General features: G+C 38.1%; 1 protein-coding gene across 5 annotated transcripts in view; it reads left to right on the top strand.

Annotated features, from left to right (window-relative positions):
- Positions 1-427: 427 nt before the first annotated feature.
- Positions 428-19235, top strand: part of PPIP5K2 (diphosphoinositol pentakisphosphate kinase 2) — a 90280-nt gene continuing 71472 nt past the window's right edge. For 2 of the 5 annotated variants that reach the window (XM_019610575.2, XM_019610574.2), the window contains exons 1-10: positions 469-1081; positions 2579-2737; positions 7550-7932; positions 9291-9486; positions 10208-10298; positions 11181-11266; positions 14392-14546; positions 15016-15117; positions 17740-17901; positions 18959-19080. In XM_019610575.2, coding sequence (XP_019466120.1) covers positions 7789-7932; positions 9291-9486; positions 10208-10298; positions 11181-11266; positions 14392-14546; positions 15016-15117; positions 17740-17901; positions 18959-19080 — 1058 coding nt within the window. In that variant the 5' untranslated portion in view covers positions 469-1081; positions 2579-2737; positions 7550-7788. Of the gene's footprint in view, positions 1082-2578; positions 2738-7549; positions 7933-9290; positions 9487-10207; positions 10299-11180; positions 11267-14391; positions 14547-15015; positions 15118-17739; positions 17902-18958; positions 19081-19235 lie in introns of all 5 variants that reach the window. The other 3 variants (XM_019610576.2, XM_031557341.1, XM_010725913.3) reach the window with 3 other exon arrangements.

Genomic DNA, 19235 nt, shown 5'->3' with positions numbered 1-19235 from the left:
CTTCACAAGCAGTTGGTTGTCTAAACGAAGTCATGTGAGGGTATGGAAAAGCTTTTTTGACAAGCTTGAGTGGGATCTCCAAAGAAAGACTGTCCTTCTTGGAACGTTCAAAGTTAGCACGAGTGTAAAGGTATTCTTGTCATGTGTCCAAGATTTGTCTTGGAAATGAACTTGGAAGTCAAAAGACATAAAGGTTATCTGCTCTGTGGGTGTGCAGGAGACTTGTGCCTAATGTTACTTTGTTTACCTGCTTAAAAAATACTACCCCTCTATCTTGAAGGGAGGACAGTGATATTTACCAGAAAGTTTTGGGTTTTTTTTTAGCTTTCTAAGGCAGTTCAGACACTTGTTTTGAAGTATTGTAATAGTCACTTTCTAGTTTACACTCTCCCTGCTGAAGGGCCAGAGGCTGCCCTGCTGTAAGTGCAGTGCATGGAATGGCTGAGCTTAAAACTTGGAGTGAGTTTTAGCAGACTCATTGCAGTTGCAGAAAAGTCACACTTTTGGTGGATGAGATATTAGGAAAGTATCATTTTTCCCAGTAAGGAAAGTTGTAAGGGGAAAATGCTTGTTTTGAACAGGTATTTCATGTTGTTTGGTGATTCTGAATGTCTGGAAATTCTTTGCCTAGAAAATTGCAGTTACTAGGGAGGAGAATAAACATCGAGAGGTCAGCCAGAAGGTTACTGCCTGCAAACTACAGCGATTGTGCTTTAAGACCGGAAATCTAATTCACCAGCAACCTCAAAGGCCATATTTGTTTCTCATCTGTAAGTTGGCTTTATGACAGTGTCTTGCACTGTGCAACTGTCAACTTTCAGTACATGATAAGAAGATCTATGCAACTGCTGTTATATACTGGCTGGCCTGCCGACACAGCACTTCCAGAAATGTCAGTGCTCCTCTAAGTAGCACTGTCCAGAGCTGCTCCCAGTGGGAAACACTGTTAAGATGGTTGTTCATGGACTCCTGTAGGCATCTCACGGGAGAGATACTGCACGTCAGGTACCTCCTGCTTGAAGTCTGAAGCAGTGAGCCCTCAACAGTAAGAAGGAGCCCTTAGCTTCAAAAGAAACTGCAGGTGAAGTTGTTTTATGGCAGCCTAATGGTCAGAGCATTTGGATGGAACAGGTCAAAGCACTGTTTATGTTCCCTCCTGTCTTGGTGGTTTTGAGTCCCAGTTTTCTGTTTATTGGAAGAATGTTTTTACCTTTTCCCTCCCAGCCTCCATGATTCTGTAACCACTGAGCTGAAAAAAAATGTGAGTAAAAGCACCTGTACCCTTCACAGCTAAAAATGGACTGCAGGTAACAGCAGTACAGTAGTTGTTTGACCAGGGAGAACTTTTGGAGCACCTGACTGAGAGAGGAAGGCTTCTGGCTCCTCTTCATTCGAGTGCTCCTTCTGGTCTCAGTAGCACTCAGTGGAGCAAAACTGAAAGATTGGTCAGTTTCATTTGTGCAGTGAGAGCTGCTATAATTTTTCTGGTGGTGTAATGCATAAAGTACTATGTAAGTAAGAATGCTTTTGAAACACTGCGCAAAATATTTGTGGTGTCCCTGTAAGCAAAGGCATTTGGCATGTTCACAGCTGTCTGTAACATCAATTATGGCTTTTAACCTGACAGAGAGCTCTACTAGGCTTTTGGGTACAACCAACTGGCTTATTAAAAGCAACAAACAGAAGCTGAAGAATTGTCTTTCTACTATAGTTCTCGTTGTGTCACTGTTTTCTGGCAGATTTTTGATGTGCTTAGGCTCTTACCCCTGAAGATCCCATTCTCAGTGCTGTCAGCTCTCAGAATGCAGATGACTACCAGTTTGTTCTCCTCTCCATCTTACTTCTGCTACCCGCTCCTGTACTTTCTACACCACCAGTAACCCAACAAACCAACCGCCTTTTGTGTTTTTTTGTGCCTTAAATTGGGTTACAGAATTGAAGTTCTAAACAGATACAATGCTTTTTAGCTACAGTAGGGCAAACTTTTTGCTGTTGTTAGTGCTGTTAATGAGAATGGTAGTTGCAACGGCTGTAACAGGAAGAAGTCTTTTGACACTTTACTGAGATAACCTGGAAAATTGGTATTAAAATTGTTCGGATTTTCACAGCTAAATTTGAGTTGGATGGAACATAATGGATTCCTAGTGATTTGATGATCCTTGGCGTCCCTTCCAGCCCAAGCCATTCTGTGATTCTATTGTTTTATGTATAGAATCATATAACAGATGAGCACCAGTGATGCTTCTTGTACAGCTAAATGCCAAGATGTCACAAAAGTGTTCTGTAGTTTTCATGGCATTTCCAAAAGAAGTATGTTTGAGTGGTTCCTGATTTATAAGCATTTGGTAGCTATTTCTTGTATGATGTGTGTTTTTTTTTCCTTGAGATATGAGAAACATTTTTATTCTATTTCTGTTCCATTACTTTCCATTAGAGTTCACTGGAGGCAGTATAGGTGTCACTACACCCAAGAAGAATTAGTTGAATGCTCTACCTTCTCTTTTAAAGGACTTGTCTACTTTTATTAGTATTCATAACACAGCTGTTAACAGTGAACCTCTTTTACATGTCTGTTCAGACCATTGCTGCTGTGTTGAGCGGATTTGATGCTGGCTTTTCCTGGAATGCTAATCTTCGTGGTCTAAGTAAATTTGGGAAATACCAAGGCTGGATTCCTGAGCTGTTGAAACATGTAGAGTGGGAACAGAAAAACTGGGTGAATACCTATCAACATTTGGTGAGGACTACTTTTTGTCTCAATGTTCCTCTGCTAGAATATGTGTTCTGCATGTATATATTCTGCTAGAATATATGTTCTGCAAAGAGAAAATATGTCATATACCACTGGAGTGGGCACTGTACTTCTAGTGCTCAGCAGGCTGTCAAAATGTGTGGTGCAAGTACTGCTCTATTTATCTATTAATTTTAAATTTGTGTGCACAGTTTTAAATAATTAGGATGATTTTGTGTACCTTCCATCACTAAATGCCCATAATAGTAACAAAATTTAAGAGTTTATACAACTCCTTTGCAGTGCATTATTTTAGTGCCATCTGACTTCCTATGTAAAAGCCAGGATACATTTATTTTAAGGTAACCAATTTTCTCCAAACAGTTATTTTTGTTGTTGTTTTTGTTGTTGTTGTTTTGGTTGGGAGGTACCATATTGTTGTGAACAGGAAGTTTTAGGACTGGTGGATTGAACAGGATGCACATTTGATTGAAAGTCCTTTTTTGAAACAGCACTCAGTTAAATTGAGGCTTTTGAAAATAGATTTTTAATTTGTAAAACAGAGCCCATGTGTAACAACAGAGATTAGAAGGGAATGTAGACTAATTAATTTTATCTGGATGTAGATTGTGTGGGAGGAGATTGTTGCTTGCATTTTCTTGATATTATCTCTCTGCGGGTGGGTCAGTATATACTCCAACAGGAAGCTTTGCATGTTGTCTTGTTTAAATTGTAATCTTCTCTGTTTGAGGCATGCACGTAATCTTCTGACCTTCTCTGTCTGAAATTTATGCTCATGCTCCAGGTGCAAGAGAGTCTAGGATAGAGAATGTCTGCCCTAATGCTGCTGCTTCTGCTGCTCACGTCTGGTGGTTTAATATGGCAGGCAGCTCGCACACAGCCAGTTGCCTTCCCTGAATGGGTTGGGAAGAGAATTGGGAATGTAAAAGTGATACAGGTAGTGGGTTGAGATGAAGACAGTTTACTATGTAAACCAAAGCAGCACAGAGAAGCAAAGTGAAATAAGGTATGCGTTCTCTGCTTTTCATCAGCAGACAAGTGTTTGGCAACTCCCAGGGCAGCAGAGCCTATCACACTTAACAGTTTCTTCTTAGACAGATACTATTACTCCCAACATCACCTCTTCCTTCTTTACCCCAGCTTTTATTGCTGGGCATGGCACCGCGTGATATGGGACATCCCTTTGGCCAGTGTGGGCCAGCTGTCTGGGTTCTGTCCCCCCCCCCAGCCCCTCTTTGGCAGGGCTGCATGAGGAGTGAAGTCCTTGGTTCTCTGCAACAACCCCAACCGTTGCTGTGTTACCAACATTATACTCATCCTAAATCCAAAGCACAACACCATGCCAGCTACTGGGAAGAAAATTAACCCCGGTCAAAACCAGGATACTTGTTAATACAGAAAAACAGTAGCTAGAAAGACTCATCCTTCTGGTGCCCTCTCCAAACAGCAGTGAAACACCTCTCTGACAGTCCTTCTGAGTCCTTCCTTTTGCTCTGCCATTATTGTTTCTACAAGGTATACAGTTTGAGAAACAACATTTGTCAAATTACTACGTAGTAGTTTCTGCATTTTTTTTTTTTTTTCCTATCTCAGATAACTATAGATGTGTTGGAAGGGTTCTGTAAGTTATTCACTGTATTCACAGTTAGTTCTTACTCTCAGATTTCTCTTTCCATGTTACTTTGCTTGGACTCTTGTTACTTTACACACCAAGGGAATGGGGTGGACTCCTCTATTTTTACTGTAGCCAAAGTATTTGAAGGGAGTTTCAATTCCAGTGTTTCAAGGCATTTATTCTGAACATACATTATTTATATCCTGACTCAATTTTATTCTAATGAGAGTGGCCTGCAGCATCTGCTGTCTGTAAGATAAGCTGCTATCCATCAGTAGTCAGAATGTCAATTCATATGCAATTCAGTGAGTCCATGAAGTAATTTACAAAAGCATCAATAGCTTTTCTTAATCCTTTGTCTTTGGTCCTAGTTTTACTTCCTTATGTGGAAGCCTTGGTGTCCAGTGGCAATAGTAGGGGATGGCAATTAAGTTACCTACAATCTGGATAGCTTATGAAAGAAATCGATTCCAAGATTTCTTTCACTTTATCTGCAGACCTTTCACTTGTATATGCTCTCCTTAAGATTACAAGTGCCCTTCATAGAATCATAGAATGGCCTGGCTTGAAAAGGACAATAAAGATCATCTAATTTCAACCCCCCTGCTGTGTGCAGGGTTACCAACCACTGGACCAGGCTGCCCAGAGCCACATCACATTCATTCTCTTATCTTTTCAGCTAGGAAGTAATCTGTATTTTGAGCTGGTGTTCATATAGCTGTGCCCAAATACTTCTGAAAATTTTATCTCTCTTTCCCCGAAGAGAACAGCAGAACAGCAATTGAAGCTCTGCCAGTTTTTGGGCATTTTATATTTTGCCAAGTTGCACATTTTATGTATCTGGGATAGGAAGACATCTGTATTCCTAAGAAAAAAAACATGAACTCTTCCTTCAAAGTCATCATTGTCTCCTTCCCTCTAGACTTACAGCCTTTCTGCAGTAACGCTGAATATAAATTTTTCCACAAGAGTTGGAGGAACCTGTGCAGTTGGAAACTATGCGATGACTAAAAGAGTTCTCCAAACTAACATCTTTGAAGTCTTGTAAACTGGCTGTAGAATGCTGCATAGGACACATGAGTGTGGAAAGGTAGATTTATGCCTTACAGGATAGTTGTTAAAAGATACCAGTTGTGGAAAACACACCACCTCCAGAGGGGTGAACAATGCAGTTTACCTTGCAGAAAATGTTAACTCCGAGGAGAGTAGGGTGGCTGCCCAAAGTCTGCTTTCTGCAAAGCTCCACTTGGCAGGTTTACTTGCTGCCAGTGAAACCAGCAACTGCTCTCCAGATACTGAAGAATGTAGAAACGCACTAAGTTTCAGATCTGCTGACAAGTTTAATTTTGTGATTTGTAGACAAACGTGCTTTCCTTTCAATATTTATTTTAGGTATGTGCTTTGGGAAGTGATCTTTTCAGGTTGGAGAAATCTGGCTGAAAATCCTCATGAAGTAACTAGTTGTTAATTGCTTGACTGCACGGCTTCTGCTGTTGCAGAGTGCTCTGTAGGAATATGTAGGGGAGAAAAAAGCCCACCTCTCTGATGGCCTTTTGCTTATCTGCTTCAAGTGAATGTTTTTCCTTCTTTAATAACTTTTTCAATCTTAAGGTTTTCTCATGAGACATTTGTTTCAAAATTACAGTGTCTGGCTAGGGAGAGGGAAGCAGACAAAACTGCTCCAAGGGGAACTCTTAAACTTATTTTTCAGGCTTTACCAGGTGGAGATGTTTTGTCTTGTCAATCTTTAATGCTATTTCAAAATTTGTATTATTTGCCAGTATCTGCTGGCAATAACCTTTGCCTTTCTGAAGCTTGCTGGAATTAGGATTTAGACACCTTATTTTCTCCACCTTTTTGTAAACAAAGTTAATTTCTTGAAACCTAATTTCTAACTCTCACAGGAGCAAAGCGATGCCAGGTGTTTGAAGTTTTGTTTTGTTGCTTGAGGGACAGATAGGTACAGTTTAACAGGATAAGAGAAAATAATCTTTTATCAATGAAATTGAAAGAGCTAATAAGTAAAACATGTTTAAGAAAGAAATATTTTTAATTGCCTTTTGTCAGTCTGGATCTTTATGTACCTGTTGTTCAGATCTCAGCCTCAGAGTCTGAAACAGCTGTTTTGTTTGTCCATGCTTAACCTATTGCTCCCTGACAGATCCTTTCTGGGTAACTTTTGCTCCGTTTACCACCCTCTTTCTGAGGAAGCTGAATGGCTGACCACTGTTGGAATTTACTATTGCTTCACATGGTTCATGGAACAGTCATTCTGACAGATATTTAAAGATAAATTCAGTTCTGCTGAGACATCATTATTGAATGGCAGATAATGATCTGTGTAACGGACAGCCTAAAGCATCAGATCAGCTTCTGAACAACTGCTTTATTAAGATCCTAAATAATTGTAATAGATTATAGTTAATGGCATAAAGCTGTGCACAGCTTACAGAAAGAATTAGCAATCAATATGTCAGAAGGCTGGGCGCTGGGTTATTTCTGTAGCCAACTTACTTGGTCAAGAATTTATTTTTGTGTGACTGTTGGAAGGTTACAGAGTGCTCTCTTCACTGGTACAGTGCTACTTCAAAGTGCTTCTGGTAGAAGGCAGTGGTAGTGCATACTTCTGTAAATATTAGCTTTCAGTATGAAAATGAAACAGTGTTTTGCTGGAAATAAATATGCACGTAATATCAAGGTAGCACATACGTTTTGCTTTTAATATGGAGTTCTGCTTTCTACTTTAGAATGGTTTGAATGGCAGCTTTACTCTTTTCACATGGGATTTTATTTGCTTGCTGTTTCATTTGATCAGGAAACTTTGGGAGAAATCAGCTGATTGAGAGTTAGAAATATTAAGACAAAAGAACAAAAATATTTAACAGATGGTCTCAACTTCTGAAGTTAGGAAAAAATGCAACTGACAGCTTTACTTTTCTGAGTTATATTTTCTGTTTTTAAAATATTGGTCAGTAGTTTGAAAATTTCTGGAAAGTATTTCCCCTTTTCTAACGATGCATGTAAAAGCAAATCCTGTACTTTGTAGCATTTTCTTTCTGATATTTTCCTCAGCGGTATATAAATGTTCAAATACTTTTTATAAATGAGAGGTTTATTTGTGTGTATCTTTATCAAGTGTGTGAGTTTGTTTGTTTATTTGGATTTTTTTTTCTTTTTTGTAGTTCAGAAGCAGTACCATCTCAGGGAAGCAGTAGCCTGTTGTAGGTCTCCTGAAGCAATAACGTAAACCAGTAATGAGCAGATGATACCAGGTAAATGGTGTTTGGTTGACGCAACACTGCTCAAGCAGCATCAACAAGCCAGGGACTTTTGTGCTCCCAAGTCACTAGGAAACATGCCCAGTATCTCAGCTGCCAAAGTGACTGCAGTCTCAACATAAATATCTGTAGATCTCTCAGCCATGTCTGTTAGTGCAACAGAGAGTGATCCTCCTAGATTCTTCGTTGGTGGAGAAGATGGAGAAGAACTGTTGGATTCAGCCAGATCTACGGATTATGAACATTTCTATGACCATGGGGAAGAAGAGGAGGAAGAATATGACTCGGTATGTACTGTAGGGGCATATGTATTATGTGTATGCTCTCTATCATTGTTTTACTTTGAGATGATGTTAGATTACAAAAGTGTAATACTGAAGTCATGTTCTGAATGGGGAAATAATGTTCATATTCAGTGGATGATCTTGTCACTTATGTTTGGAAATGTGGCACATTTGAGAAATAAATGTACCTTGGATTTGGAAGTAGACGTACTTTACCTTATTGCAGTTTCAGATCAGCTAAGCTTTGCAGGCCTGATTAAGCTTCTGTTATTGAGCTTGATGTCCTAAACTTTGATTATATTTATTTGTGCAATTAGTTGCAAAAAAAAAAAAGGATAGTTTTTCTGTAGTATACATTCTCAACTGATGCAGCGTCCTTCGATCTTCAGTTTGAACAGACTCTTCATATCTCTTTCTTCATCATATTGTTTTCATTAAGACCAAACATGCCTTTATTTTTGTTTCTTATCTTATATATCATATATAGAAAATGTATGGTTAAGGTTAATCTTACGTTATGGTTTAGTGTGCTCTGCAAGTATAATGAACTGAGTTGTATTACCAGGTCTTTGTCCAACTCTTAACTTCATCGTGAGTTGTCATGTTATAGGATTTTTAGCTGAATTTTACTGTTTTTTTACTCTGTGACATTCCACTTTAGGAAACGTGATATTAAATTTTCACTGACTGCAAGTGTGTCTAGGAATTTGAAAGCAAAGAAATGTTAACAAAATATTTGACAATGATTAAACTTAACTGGGGAGTGCCATGAAGTACTGGAAGATTCGTAGCTCAGACTGTTCAATGCAATCAGTGTACTTTAGCAAGGAAAGGTAATTGTCTACCTTTTAAAGAGCATTCATTTGAAATAAAAGGTTTTTGTACTTAGTCTGTTTCTTTATTTTAAAACAAATAAATATATTGGCTGTTTTCTTATGAATATCACCAGCAAAGGTTGTTTTTATTTTTTGGTTTTTTTTAAAGCCTCACAACATGAAATAAAACAGACTATAAAGAAGTGCATAGACAGCTTCATTCAGAAATACAGAGTAATAATTCTTAGCATTAATTCCCTTTCTTATTAAGTAATGAACTGAGAGGCCCTGTGACTACAAGATTTAAAAATATTAAACAGTTTAAAAATAAATTGCTGGTTAATTTCACAGGAAGCCATAGCACAATTTAATTTCTAGGCACTTTTTCATAAGGATGCAGAGAGACATGCTGTCTCATTGCAACGTTGCCTTCCAATAAAAACTGACTTAGAGATAGTAAGTGAATTTTACCAGAAAATGCCTCCTCTAAAATTGTGCTGCTCTAACACAACTGCGTTCTGAGAAAACCTTTTTTCCCCTCTTCAGCCACCAGAAAGACAGATTGCAGTTGGAATTTGTTCAATGGCCAAGAAATCAAAGTCTAAACCAATGAAAGAAATTCTTGAACGTCTCTCCATGTTTAAGTACATTACTGTTGTAATATTTGAGGAAGATGTTATTTTGAATGAGCCAGTAGAAAACTGGCCATTATGTGACTGTCTCATTTCTTTCCATTCTAAAGGTAAGTATTTTAATAATACTATAAAAATTTTTGGCATCTAAATACTTTCTTTTCTAACTGTTGTTGTTGCCTGCCAAAATCAGTGGGTTATCCTAGGAGTTGATTACTTCTGCCTTTTTAAACATCAGTTATATTACATTTAAGAATCCAAGCTTCCTAATTGATGCTGTTTTAATTCCTTGAGGAAGTGCTATCTGATGTGGTATTTAAAAGTAGCTATTCCTTTTGTGAAACCAGTGGAAATGATAAGGAGTGTTAAACCAATGCTTACTTTGTCCATTAATTCTGAATGTGTGCTCCTCTTTCTGTGGAGTGTTGGCTCTCTTGAGTTCATCTATCTGTGTTAATATTTAGCTTTTTTTTTTTGTGGGTTTGTGCAGTGAGCCTAAGATGACCAAATGAAAGTTTAAATTTTTGTTTGTTTGTTTGTTTGTTTGTTTTTAATTAGGCCAAGTAATAGAAGCCTTAGTTCTGGCTCTAAGAAAATAGAGGGAGTCTGGAGGAGGGAATAGAAGTCAAGACCTCTGCTTTTACTAGCCTACACTGAAAGCCTACAGTTTTGTGATCATGTTAAGGAACTGTTAGTGTTATCTGTAGCTGAGGAAGGAACCATATCCCCTTTTATCACATGAGACTGTTTCTAACTAAAGCTTGGAAAAAAATGTTCCAAACTGTTTACTAATGTTGTCTTGTTTTAATTTATTTCTTAATAATGTTCTAGGATTTCCACTGGACAAAGCAGTTGCCTATGCAAAACTCAGGAATCCATTCATAATCAATGACTTGAATATGCAGTATCGCATACAAGACAGGTAAGCAATGATTACCTCTAAAATTACATTTCTTCTAAGTCAGAATATGAGGATCTGTTGGCATTGTATAACACTGCTTCTACTGTACTGTACAGTAGAACAAATAAAAACACAGCAAATTTTGTTTTCCTAATGTGTTACTAGTTTTCAGTGATATGCATTTAGATGTTCTTTTTCTTTTAATACTTTTATTTTGGTACTCTGAAGGTTACCAAGGTTGTAGTTGAGTAATGTGTTAGTTTAATGTCTAGCAAATGTTAAACTTACGCTTTGGAAAAACAAAGTGTAGCATAGATACTGATAGCAATCATACAACCCTCTATATGTAGCTTACTTACGGAATTTTATTTTTTTTATGTTCCATGGGAACTTCTGGGAGTTGTTAATACTAGGAGATCATGTGGTCATTCAATGTCAGTTTTCTTCTGGGGCTTTGATCATGCACAGCAAATAATAACAAAACAATAACGAACAAAGTACATAAACACTGGAGCCTTTGGACAGTGTGTGGAGTTGCTATTTTAAATGCCTTTATTTGCTGTCATGCATAAACATTTTCAGTCTCTGTTAGTGTCTTTGACAAGAGAGCTGTTAAAATTGTTTCTCTTCTCAGAGTGGAGAGGACAAGACTGGCACAGTAAATGGCATTTTTACTGGTACTGATGTGGTCACTGCAAAGGAACCATTGTGTCAGTGACCTTTAGTTTGCAGAAGTACAGTACATGTGTATTAAATATGTAATAGTAATATGTTTGCTGTGTAGTGTTTATTTTTTTTTTTAGAAAACAGTTGTATGTATTTTCCTCCTCCCTTCCTCATGGTCTATAAAAATTCAAGTACTGTCAGGTATTGCTGTCATGCTTTGGAACCTTTTTCTTCTAGGAGAGAAGTGTATGGTATTCTTAAAGCTGAAGGCATTTTACTTCCTCGTTATGCAGTTCTGAACCGTGATCCAAACAATCCACAAGGTAAAAACTGATTACAAAACTGTTAACTAATGGCATCTCTTTGTTTCCGCTGGTGAGTGGTGGATACATAGCAGGAAGCTATTTCACTTCCTGGAAGATTAATTCAATGCCTCAGAAATTTCTTATGCAATACTTAAGAGTTAACCCACAAACTTACTTTTGCTGCTTGCTGCCAGGGAAGTGTGAGAAACAGAAAAGGCATTCACACTGTGTAAGCCCTGTTCAGTCATACTGCAAACATGTATATGTTTACAATACTTCTTTGATCACAAACCCAAGGCATAGCATTGTATGACCGCCTATGAAGTTCATTAGCTCTGTCCTCACCAAAACCAGTACAGGTATTCATCTGAAAAGTTGTGCTTCTGAATTATGGATTCACAGTCTTCTTGTAGCCTTCATAGACCAACTAGAACGTGAAGGCCTTCCAGCTTGCACTGAGACACATATATGTCACTGTGGAGAGCAGTGTTCATGAACTTAACATTACCCACAATAAACAATTTCAGTTAGGAAATTGGCAGAAACTACTCAGGCTACTGAATGCTTTCCTTTGTAGAATAGAACAGATTAATTTGGTTAGAAGGGATCTACAAAGATCATCAGGTCCAATTGCATGACCTCTTCAGGACTAACCGAAAGTTGAGTGAATTATCCAAATGTTTCTTGAACATGACAAGCATGGAGCACAACACTTCGCTAGGAGGCCTGCTGGACAACCCTCATGGTGAAGAATTTTTTGTGTGTCCACTCCAAGCCTCACCTGTTGCTCTACTTTGTGCCATTAGTATGTATCCTGTTACCAACTACTGGGGAAGAAGGACTGACACTTCCCTTTGTGCTTCCCTTCCACAGGGGGCTGCAAAGAGCAATGAGATTGTATCTTGGCCAGCTTTTTTGCAAACTGAACAACCAAAGTGCCCTCAGCCTCTCTTTACAAGACGTGCCTTCCAGCCTTTTTGCTAGTTTTGTTACCCTCCTCTGCTTGGTTACAAGGACCTTAACATCTTTTGTTTTATAGAGCCTGAATCTGTGTGCGGTATTCAAGGTGTGGCAGCCCCAGTGCTAAATGTAGGAGCAGAATCATCTCTTTCAGCTGACTGACTGTGCTGTATTCAGTGCATTCCAAAATGCACTTTGCCTTCTTGGCTGTAAAAGCACGCTACTGGCTTTATGTTGACCTGCTGTCAGCATCGCCCCCAGGTTACTTTCTGCTGAGCTGTTTTCCAGCACTTGTTTCCCAGCGTCTATCCATGTCTGGCATTACCTCATCCAAGCTGAAGAACTTGGCATTTTCTTGGCATTCCACTGCTGATTACCCAGTGTTCCAATTTATGTAAATTCCTCTGTAAGGCCACTTGTTCAGCCAGAGAGTCAACAGTATCTTTTTGTTATTACTTGCAAACTTGCGGAAGACACATTCTATTCCTGCATCCATATCACTGATAAAAATGTTGAACAGAGCTGGCCCTAGAATTGAGCCCTGGGGAACGCTGCTGCTGTCCAGCCACTGGACAAGTATACAGTTTGAACTGTACTGTTGAGCCAGGTCATTGCCCAGTGTAGTATCCACCTGTCTTCACAGCTGGACAGTTTTTACAGAAGGATGCTGTGGGGGGTGGTATCGAAGGTGTTACTGAAATAAAAAAGAGCATATCTGTCGCCTTCCTTGTCATACAACCTTATCATAGGAGGAGATCAAATTATTAAAGCAAGATTTTCTCTTCATGAGCAAGCAAACAAATGTTTAAGGGGAAAGTCAAATCTGCAGATAATCTGCTCTGAATATCAATTGTAATTATTTTCTTTTCTGTATTTGAAAGAAATGTAAGAGGTTTTTCTCCTAAAATGAAAACTGAGCAACAATAGGAGATTGCAATGACAGGTCAAGACAGTATGAGATAAACAGTTAGTATAATTGAAGCATTTCCATATTTGTAACTTTTAAGGGACAGAGAATTTTATCTAACAGTGTCTGCCCAATCCTGCGGGAAAAAGACTCATTTATTCTACAGAAATTAAGCCTGCTGCATGCAGCCAACCAGTAGTGGAAAGATCCATTAACTCAAATTCCAAAGACCCTAACAGTCTGTGAAAAGTTCATCTATTGTATGTTAAGGTAGTTCTCAGCCTCTTGAAAATATTGTATCTGGCACCACATAATGTTTGCCATTTGGCTGTCATATCTCTGATGTTTCAAAAAAGAGCTCTAAAGAAAAAACAAACAGCCGGGGGTGGTTTCATACTGATGGGCAGCTCTGCTCCACCATGCTGCTCTTTCATCCTTCCTCCTCAGCAGATATGGGGAGAAAATATGATGAAAATAAAATGGTCATGGGATGAGATAAGAGCAGGGAGATTACTCACTGTGTACAAGCATGTGCAAAACAGATGCAATTTATGGAGATTAATGTAATTTATTGCTGTTGCTAGCAGACTAGAGCAGTGAGATCTGAATGCTTATTAAAAGCATTATCTACTTCTTCTGCCTCACCTCGTTCCCCAGGCAATGCAGGGGAATGAGGACTGTGGTCAGTCAGTCCATAACACTCCATCTCTGCCACTCCTCTGCAGTCCTTTTCTCTTGCTCCGCTTAGATTCCTCCCACAGCATGCCATCCTTCCCCGTCTGATTCTGTGTGGGCTTCCCATGGCCTGCAGGTTTCCTGGCACAGCTCTGACACAGCTCTGTACCATGGGACCCAACCTTTCAGGCAGTGGGGGGACCCTGTTGGAGCAGTTGGAGAGCTATTCTGACACGGCTGGGCTCTGTGAGCACAGGCCCCCCTCTAGCCCACTTTCCACCCCTATTACCAAAACCTTGCTGCATTACCCTAGTCCCTATCTTAAAAACAATTTTTAAAAATTTTATGCGTGCAAGATCTGGAGGGAGAATTTCCTGTGTGATGCCACAAAAATCTACAGAAAGCCTAATAATGTAACAAAACTGAGATGTGGTACAGCAGGTGTTCAGCAAATGTTGATTAAGTCTTTGTGCATTAATAACAAATCAGTGAACCAGAGATTCACAGCCTTTTTATTTCAACCTTCAAAATTACTCCAAATCCCTAATAATTTTGTTCCGTGAAAATATTATTACATCTGTTGTTTGCGTTGTTTCTTCAGAATGCAACTTGATTGAAGGAGAAGATCATGTGGAAGTGAATGGGGAAATTTTCCAAAAGCCTTTTGTAGAAAAGCCAGTTAGTGCTGAGGACCACAATGTTTACATTTATTACCCAGCATCTGCTGGGGGTGGAAGCCAGAGGCTTTTTCGAAAGGTGAGGATAGCACTCTAAGACTATGGAGATTCCATCATGTTAAGTGACTATATTCTTGGATATGTTTTAATGACTATAAAAAAGATGAAATTAATTAATTGATGTTGAATTTGAAAGCTAGTCTAGCTTCCCTCCCTGCCCCTCCTCCTCTTTTTTTTTTTTTTTAAGTTGTAGATGACCAGCAGAATTGCTGAACATGACCTGCCATTGTAGGGGTAGCAGCAGATCAGATAAATGTTCTTCAAGGAAACTTACAGAATGACTGAAGACCCCTGTTCTTTTCAGTTCAGCAGGTGCTAATACTTACAGGTAGAAGAAGCATACACTATCAGTGCATTTGGGTATGATCAAAACCTACTTGCTGTGTTTGGTACAGGAAATGTTCTCCCAGTATAGGTTTGTTATTTTAAGGAGTTTTGCTATTTCTCAGTAGCTTTTGAGTTTATTAATAGAAAAATATTTGTTTCAGATTGGTAGCAGAAGCAGTGTTTATTCCCCTGAAAGCAGCGTGAGAAAAACAGGCTCCTATATTTATGAGGAATTTATGCCTACGGATGGCACAGATGTGAAGGTATGATAACTGCATGTTCTGACTTATATTTAAAGCAATCAAGTACTCCATGAATTTCTCAGTTTTAAAGATAAAAGTAAATCATTGTGTTGAGGATTAATTTTAATTAAGTTTTGGTAGAGTTCATAAGAACAGAATGACAGTTTTATCTAGCTAAACGCAGTACTTATAATATAGAGAAGTTGGGTTACGTTACTGGAATGTGCTGCAGGAGGGTTATGTAACGTAGAAGCACCAGCACTTCTGCAAAAGGATTACTCATCCCAAAGACAGCATGTGGAGGCAAATTAACATTCATTAGTTTAATAGAGAGGTACTCACGTTAGTGGAAGTGGCTCTCTGATATAGTGTCTGCCCTTGAGTTTCCCCCAGCAGATCTGATGACGGCAGACCTGCAGTATGCCCACACCACCTCTTAGCACCATGGCCATATTAACTCGAGGCAGTTTCCCAAGCTAACACAAGTCCTTTCTTGTGGGTTGGTGTCCTGTGCAGGCCATGATCTCTATTTTTCCATACAGCTTATAACTTGACACTTTTTTTGTGTGTGTGATAGTATTAGTATTGTATATACTTTTCTGTGTGAACAGACAGATACTGTCTAGATGTTTTGTCTAAATATTAAAAAAAAAAAAATCTGTAGCCAAGATACATTTTACCAAATAAGGTATTCTTATAATTAATAATCAAAAGGTATTTAATAAAATGATATGAAGTTGGAAAAGTAATGAGTTATGCTTTTCTGTAATTATTTTTACTCTTTTGTTTATTTTCTAAGTAGATATAAAGCTTAAGCATCATAAAAGAATGAAAAGCAGTAACACCACAAGTTCTACCTATGGAGATTGCCTGCTCTGTGTTAGTTCTGGCTGTTTTAAGCCCAGCACTGAATAAGTATAATGAGTGTTTTACCATATACATGAGAGATCACCGTATTTAGACAAAGAGTGGAAGTTGAGTGTATGATCTAATCCAATCTCATGCCAAATAAGCCCTTGAGAAATTGCAGTCAACTTCTTTCACCTGGAGATACATGAGGGTGACGCTAATTTTGTGTTCGCAGGCAAATCCTCCCCTTCCTAAAGATGTTCTGCTTAGTCTTCATATGATTTTAGTGGAACAATTTACTCTAGGTTAATCTGAGTCTATGTAAGAGCTTTACAATATGTTTCCAAGGAGAAAAGTTTATAGAAACTTGAAGAGATGCATATGACTTGAGGGTTGAGCCTGTTTTGAGTGCTGTTAAATGGTAAACATCAAACAGCATCTGCAGACTTGAACACCACATGTAAATAATGGATTTATTATTTTTTAATAACAAGACTGTCAGCTTTACGCTACACAGTTTTATCCAGCTCATTTTCGGCATCTGTTTTCCTTCTTCTAATCTCAGCTTGCTAGCAGCCTAAGTATTACAATTGTCATTCAAACAGGAGATTCTCATTCAGGTCTTCAAGGATATTGATAATATTCCGTGCCTTAAAATCACTGTCTAAGACACATTTGTTATGATCTCTTTTTCAAATGATGTCCTACAGGACTTTGCATCTGATAGTTGTCTAAGGAAGCATAGCTGCCTACTGCTGCTCTGTTAAATCCAACATGAAAGGAAAACCTGCTAGAGACTAGCCATATTTAGTATGCATACTCTCAGTATCACTGTATAATCTCACATTGTTGAAGGAATTATATGTAAGGAATGTTGTCAGCTTAGACTTCCAAAGACCATGCAGAAAGATATAGTCACAACTAGTGTAGTTTCTTCATCTAACCCAGGCCATTATTCTATTTCGTAAGAACTAAGAAGTTATCAAGAATATGGCAGTTCTCATGACAGCAGTTTTGTTTGAAAGTGGTTATAATGTTTGATAGCAGTCATCTGTTTTACCTGAGTACTTTTTTTTGGTCAAAGATTAAGGTCTTGTTTTCAAGTACAGTAACAGTATCCTGTTTATTGAGAGCTGTTGGTGAGTCTCTTAATGCACAGGCCCAGCTACTTGATTGAAGTGAGTATTAAAATTGTAGCACAGGAGGTAGTACAAGCATTCTGCTGTCTTGTAATGCCAAAACTGGGCAGATTGTTGCTTCATTCAGTCTTACCTAAAATATGAAAGTATTTTTTTAATTAATCATTTAGTCCTACCGCCAGGTTTATATAATCAGCAGAGCTCAAATTATTCTTGAGTTAATCTGCTTTCCAAGTACTGCAGATGTTTTGAAGAGAAAAACATTCTTTATCTCTTTGTTGCCATAATTAAGGAATTAATTTTTGTTCATCAAGTTTTATGTTTTATTTTCTTTATGTGTGCTTCAACTTCATCCTCAATGTCCACTAAAGAATGGGTGCTCTCTGAATGCCGTACCATTGAGAAAGGTACTTCAGAGCAGAATTATCAATGATAAACAACTACTAGTATCTTCACAGAATCATAGAATATAAGGTTGCATAGGACCTCTGAAGGTCATCTGGTCCAAACCCCATGTGCAAACAGGGACATCTAGAAGAGACTGTGCTGTGCGATTGCAGTGATTATCACATTTGAGATAAATTCAGAAGGATGTATGGATAAGTATGATGCAACTTAATTACACTGAATCAAGAGTTGTTCTTTTTTGATAAAGGTGTACACAGTAGGTCCTGACTATGCTCATGCTGAAGCCCGGAAGTCCCCAGCTCTTGATGGCAAGGTAGAGCGGGATAGCGAAGGAAAAGAAGTGAGGTATCCAGTCATCCTGAATGCAAGAGAGAAGTTAATTGCTTGGAAAGTATGCCTTGCATTTAAGGTAAGCTGATTACTTTCCTATCTGATCAAACGTTTAATGCTAATTAATTGTTTACTACCTGAAACTTCTGTAGAGTTTAAACGTCCAGAGCAAGCAGTGATACTGTATGCTTTGTGCCCCTGATAAGGCATATTTTAGACTTTCAGCAGAAGATGAAAAGTTGGACTTCCACAGTGATGTTTTTCTAATGCAAAAAAAAATGTTTTAAATGCAGTGAGTTCTGCATGTGTTGCTTAGTTGCATGAGTTTCCTGTATGTTTCCTTACATGTCACTCTTGTGCTTTGCTAATCCATGGTGTATCTGTCCTATGCATAACCATATTAGTGGTTTCTAATAAGGGAAATGCATCTTCAGTAGTCAAGTTTTTGCTGCTCTTGTTACCTGGTATCTGCGTTGGGCCTCAGTAAACATTAATTTCGCATTGACCCGCCTAGCTTTTCTTTATTCAAAGTGTTTGGTAGAGTCCATTTTTGTATAGTTCTGAGTTTCCTGTATTAAAACTTCATTCAGTCTTTTCCGTCCTTTTTAGACTTCTTATTGAAAAACTGTCTTTCAGTCTGTCTCATAAAGGGTTGCAACCATGATAGTACACTAGAGATTGTGGACAACTATTACCTAGCAAAGGGGACTTTGAAATTGTATTTAATATCTTTTATTAACAGTATCAATACTAGGTCTTTAGCAAGACTATCCTATACAATTTAAATTTGGACAAAAATGTCTTTATTAATGTTTTATCATTTCTTGCCTATCACTCTTAAAAACAGTGTGTAAGGGAAAAGTCCACTGTCCAACTGGGAACTTGTAAATCTATAATTGCCTAAGCTATATATTTTCAAGGCTAAGCTTGTGTGCATGTGAACTTGATGCAAAATACTGATTCTGCTGGGGTCATATAGAAGGTTTAATTCAGTTTCGGGGTTAACAAAGTTAGTAGGTAAGAAGATGTTTACATGTTGAGCAAGCCTAATGAGGAATTGAAAAAAAGTTTTAAGTATAAAATAAGAAAACTTAAGGAAAGTGATCAATGACTTGAACTCTTATTCTTAAAAACAGCAAACAGTTTGTGGCTTTGATTTACTGCGTGCTAATGGACAGTCATATGTCTGTGACGTGAACGGCTTCAGTTTTGTGAAAAACTCCATGAAATACTATGATGATTGTGCTAAGATACTGGGGTAAGAGTTTATTGATTTACTTCAGGAGTTTTGCCTGTTCATTCTGTTGAGTGTAACTATAGATTATATACTACTTACTCCTTATTCCTAAATAATTATTTAAAATTAATTATTTAATAAAATAAGTAAGATTTTTGATAAGTACTAAAGAAGAA

Source organism: Meleagris gallopavo, chromosome Z, assembly GCF_000146605.3.
Source record: "Meleagris gallopavo isolate NT-WF06-2002-E0010 breed Aviagen turkey brand Nicholas breeding stock chromosome Z, Turkey_5.1, whole genome shotgun sequence".
Taxonomy (NCBI): domain Eukaryota; kingdom Metazoa; phylum Chordata; class Aves; order Galliformes; family Phasianidae; genus Meleagris; species Meleagris gallopavo.
This window is presented reverse-complemented; position numbering and strand designations above follow the sequence as displayed.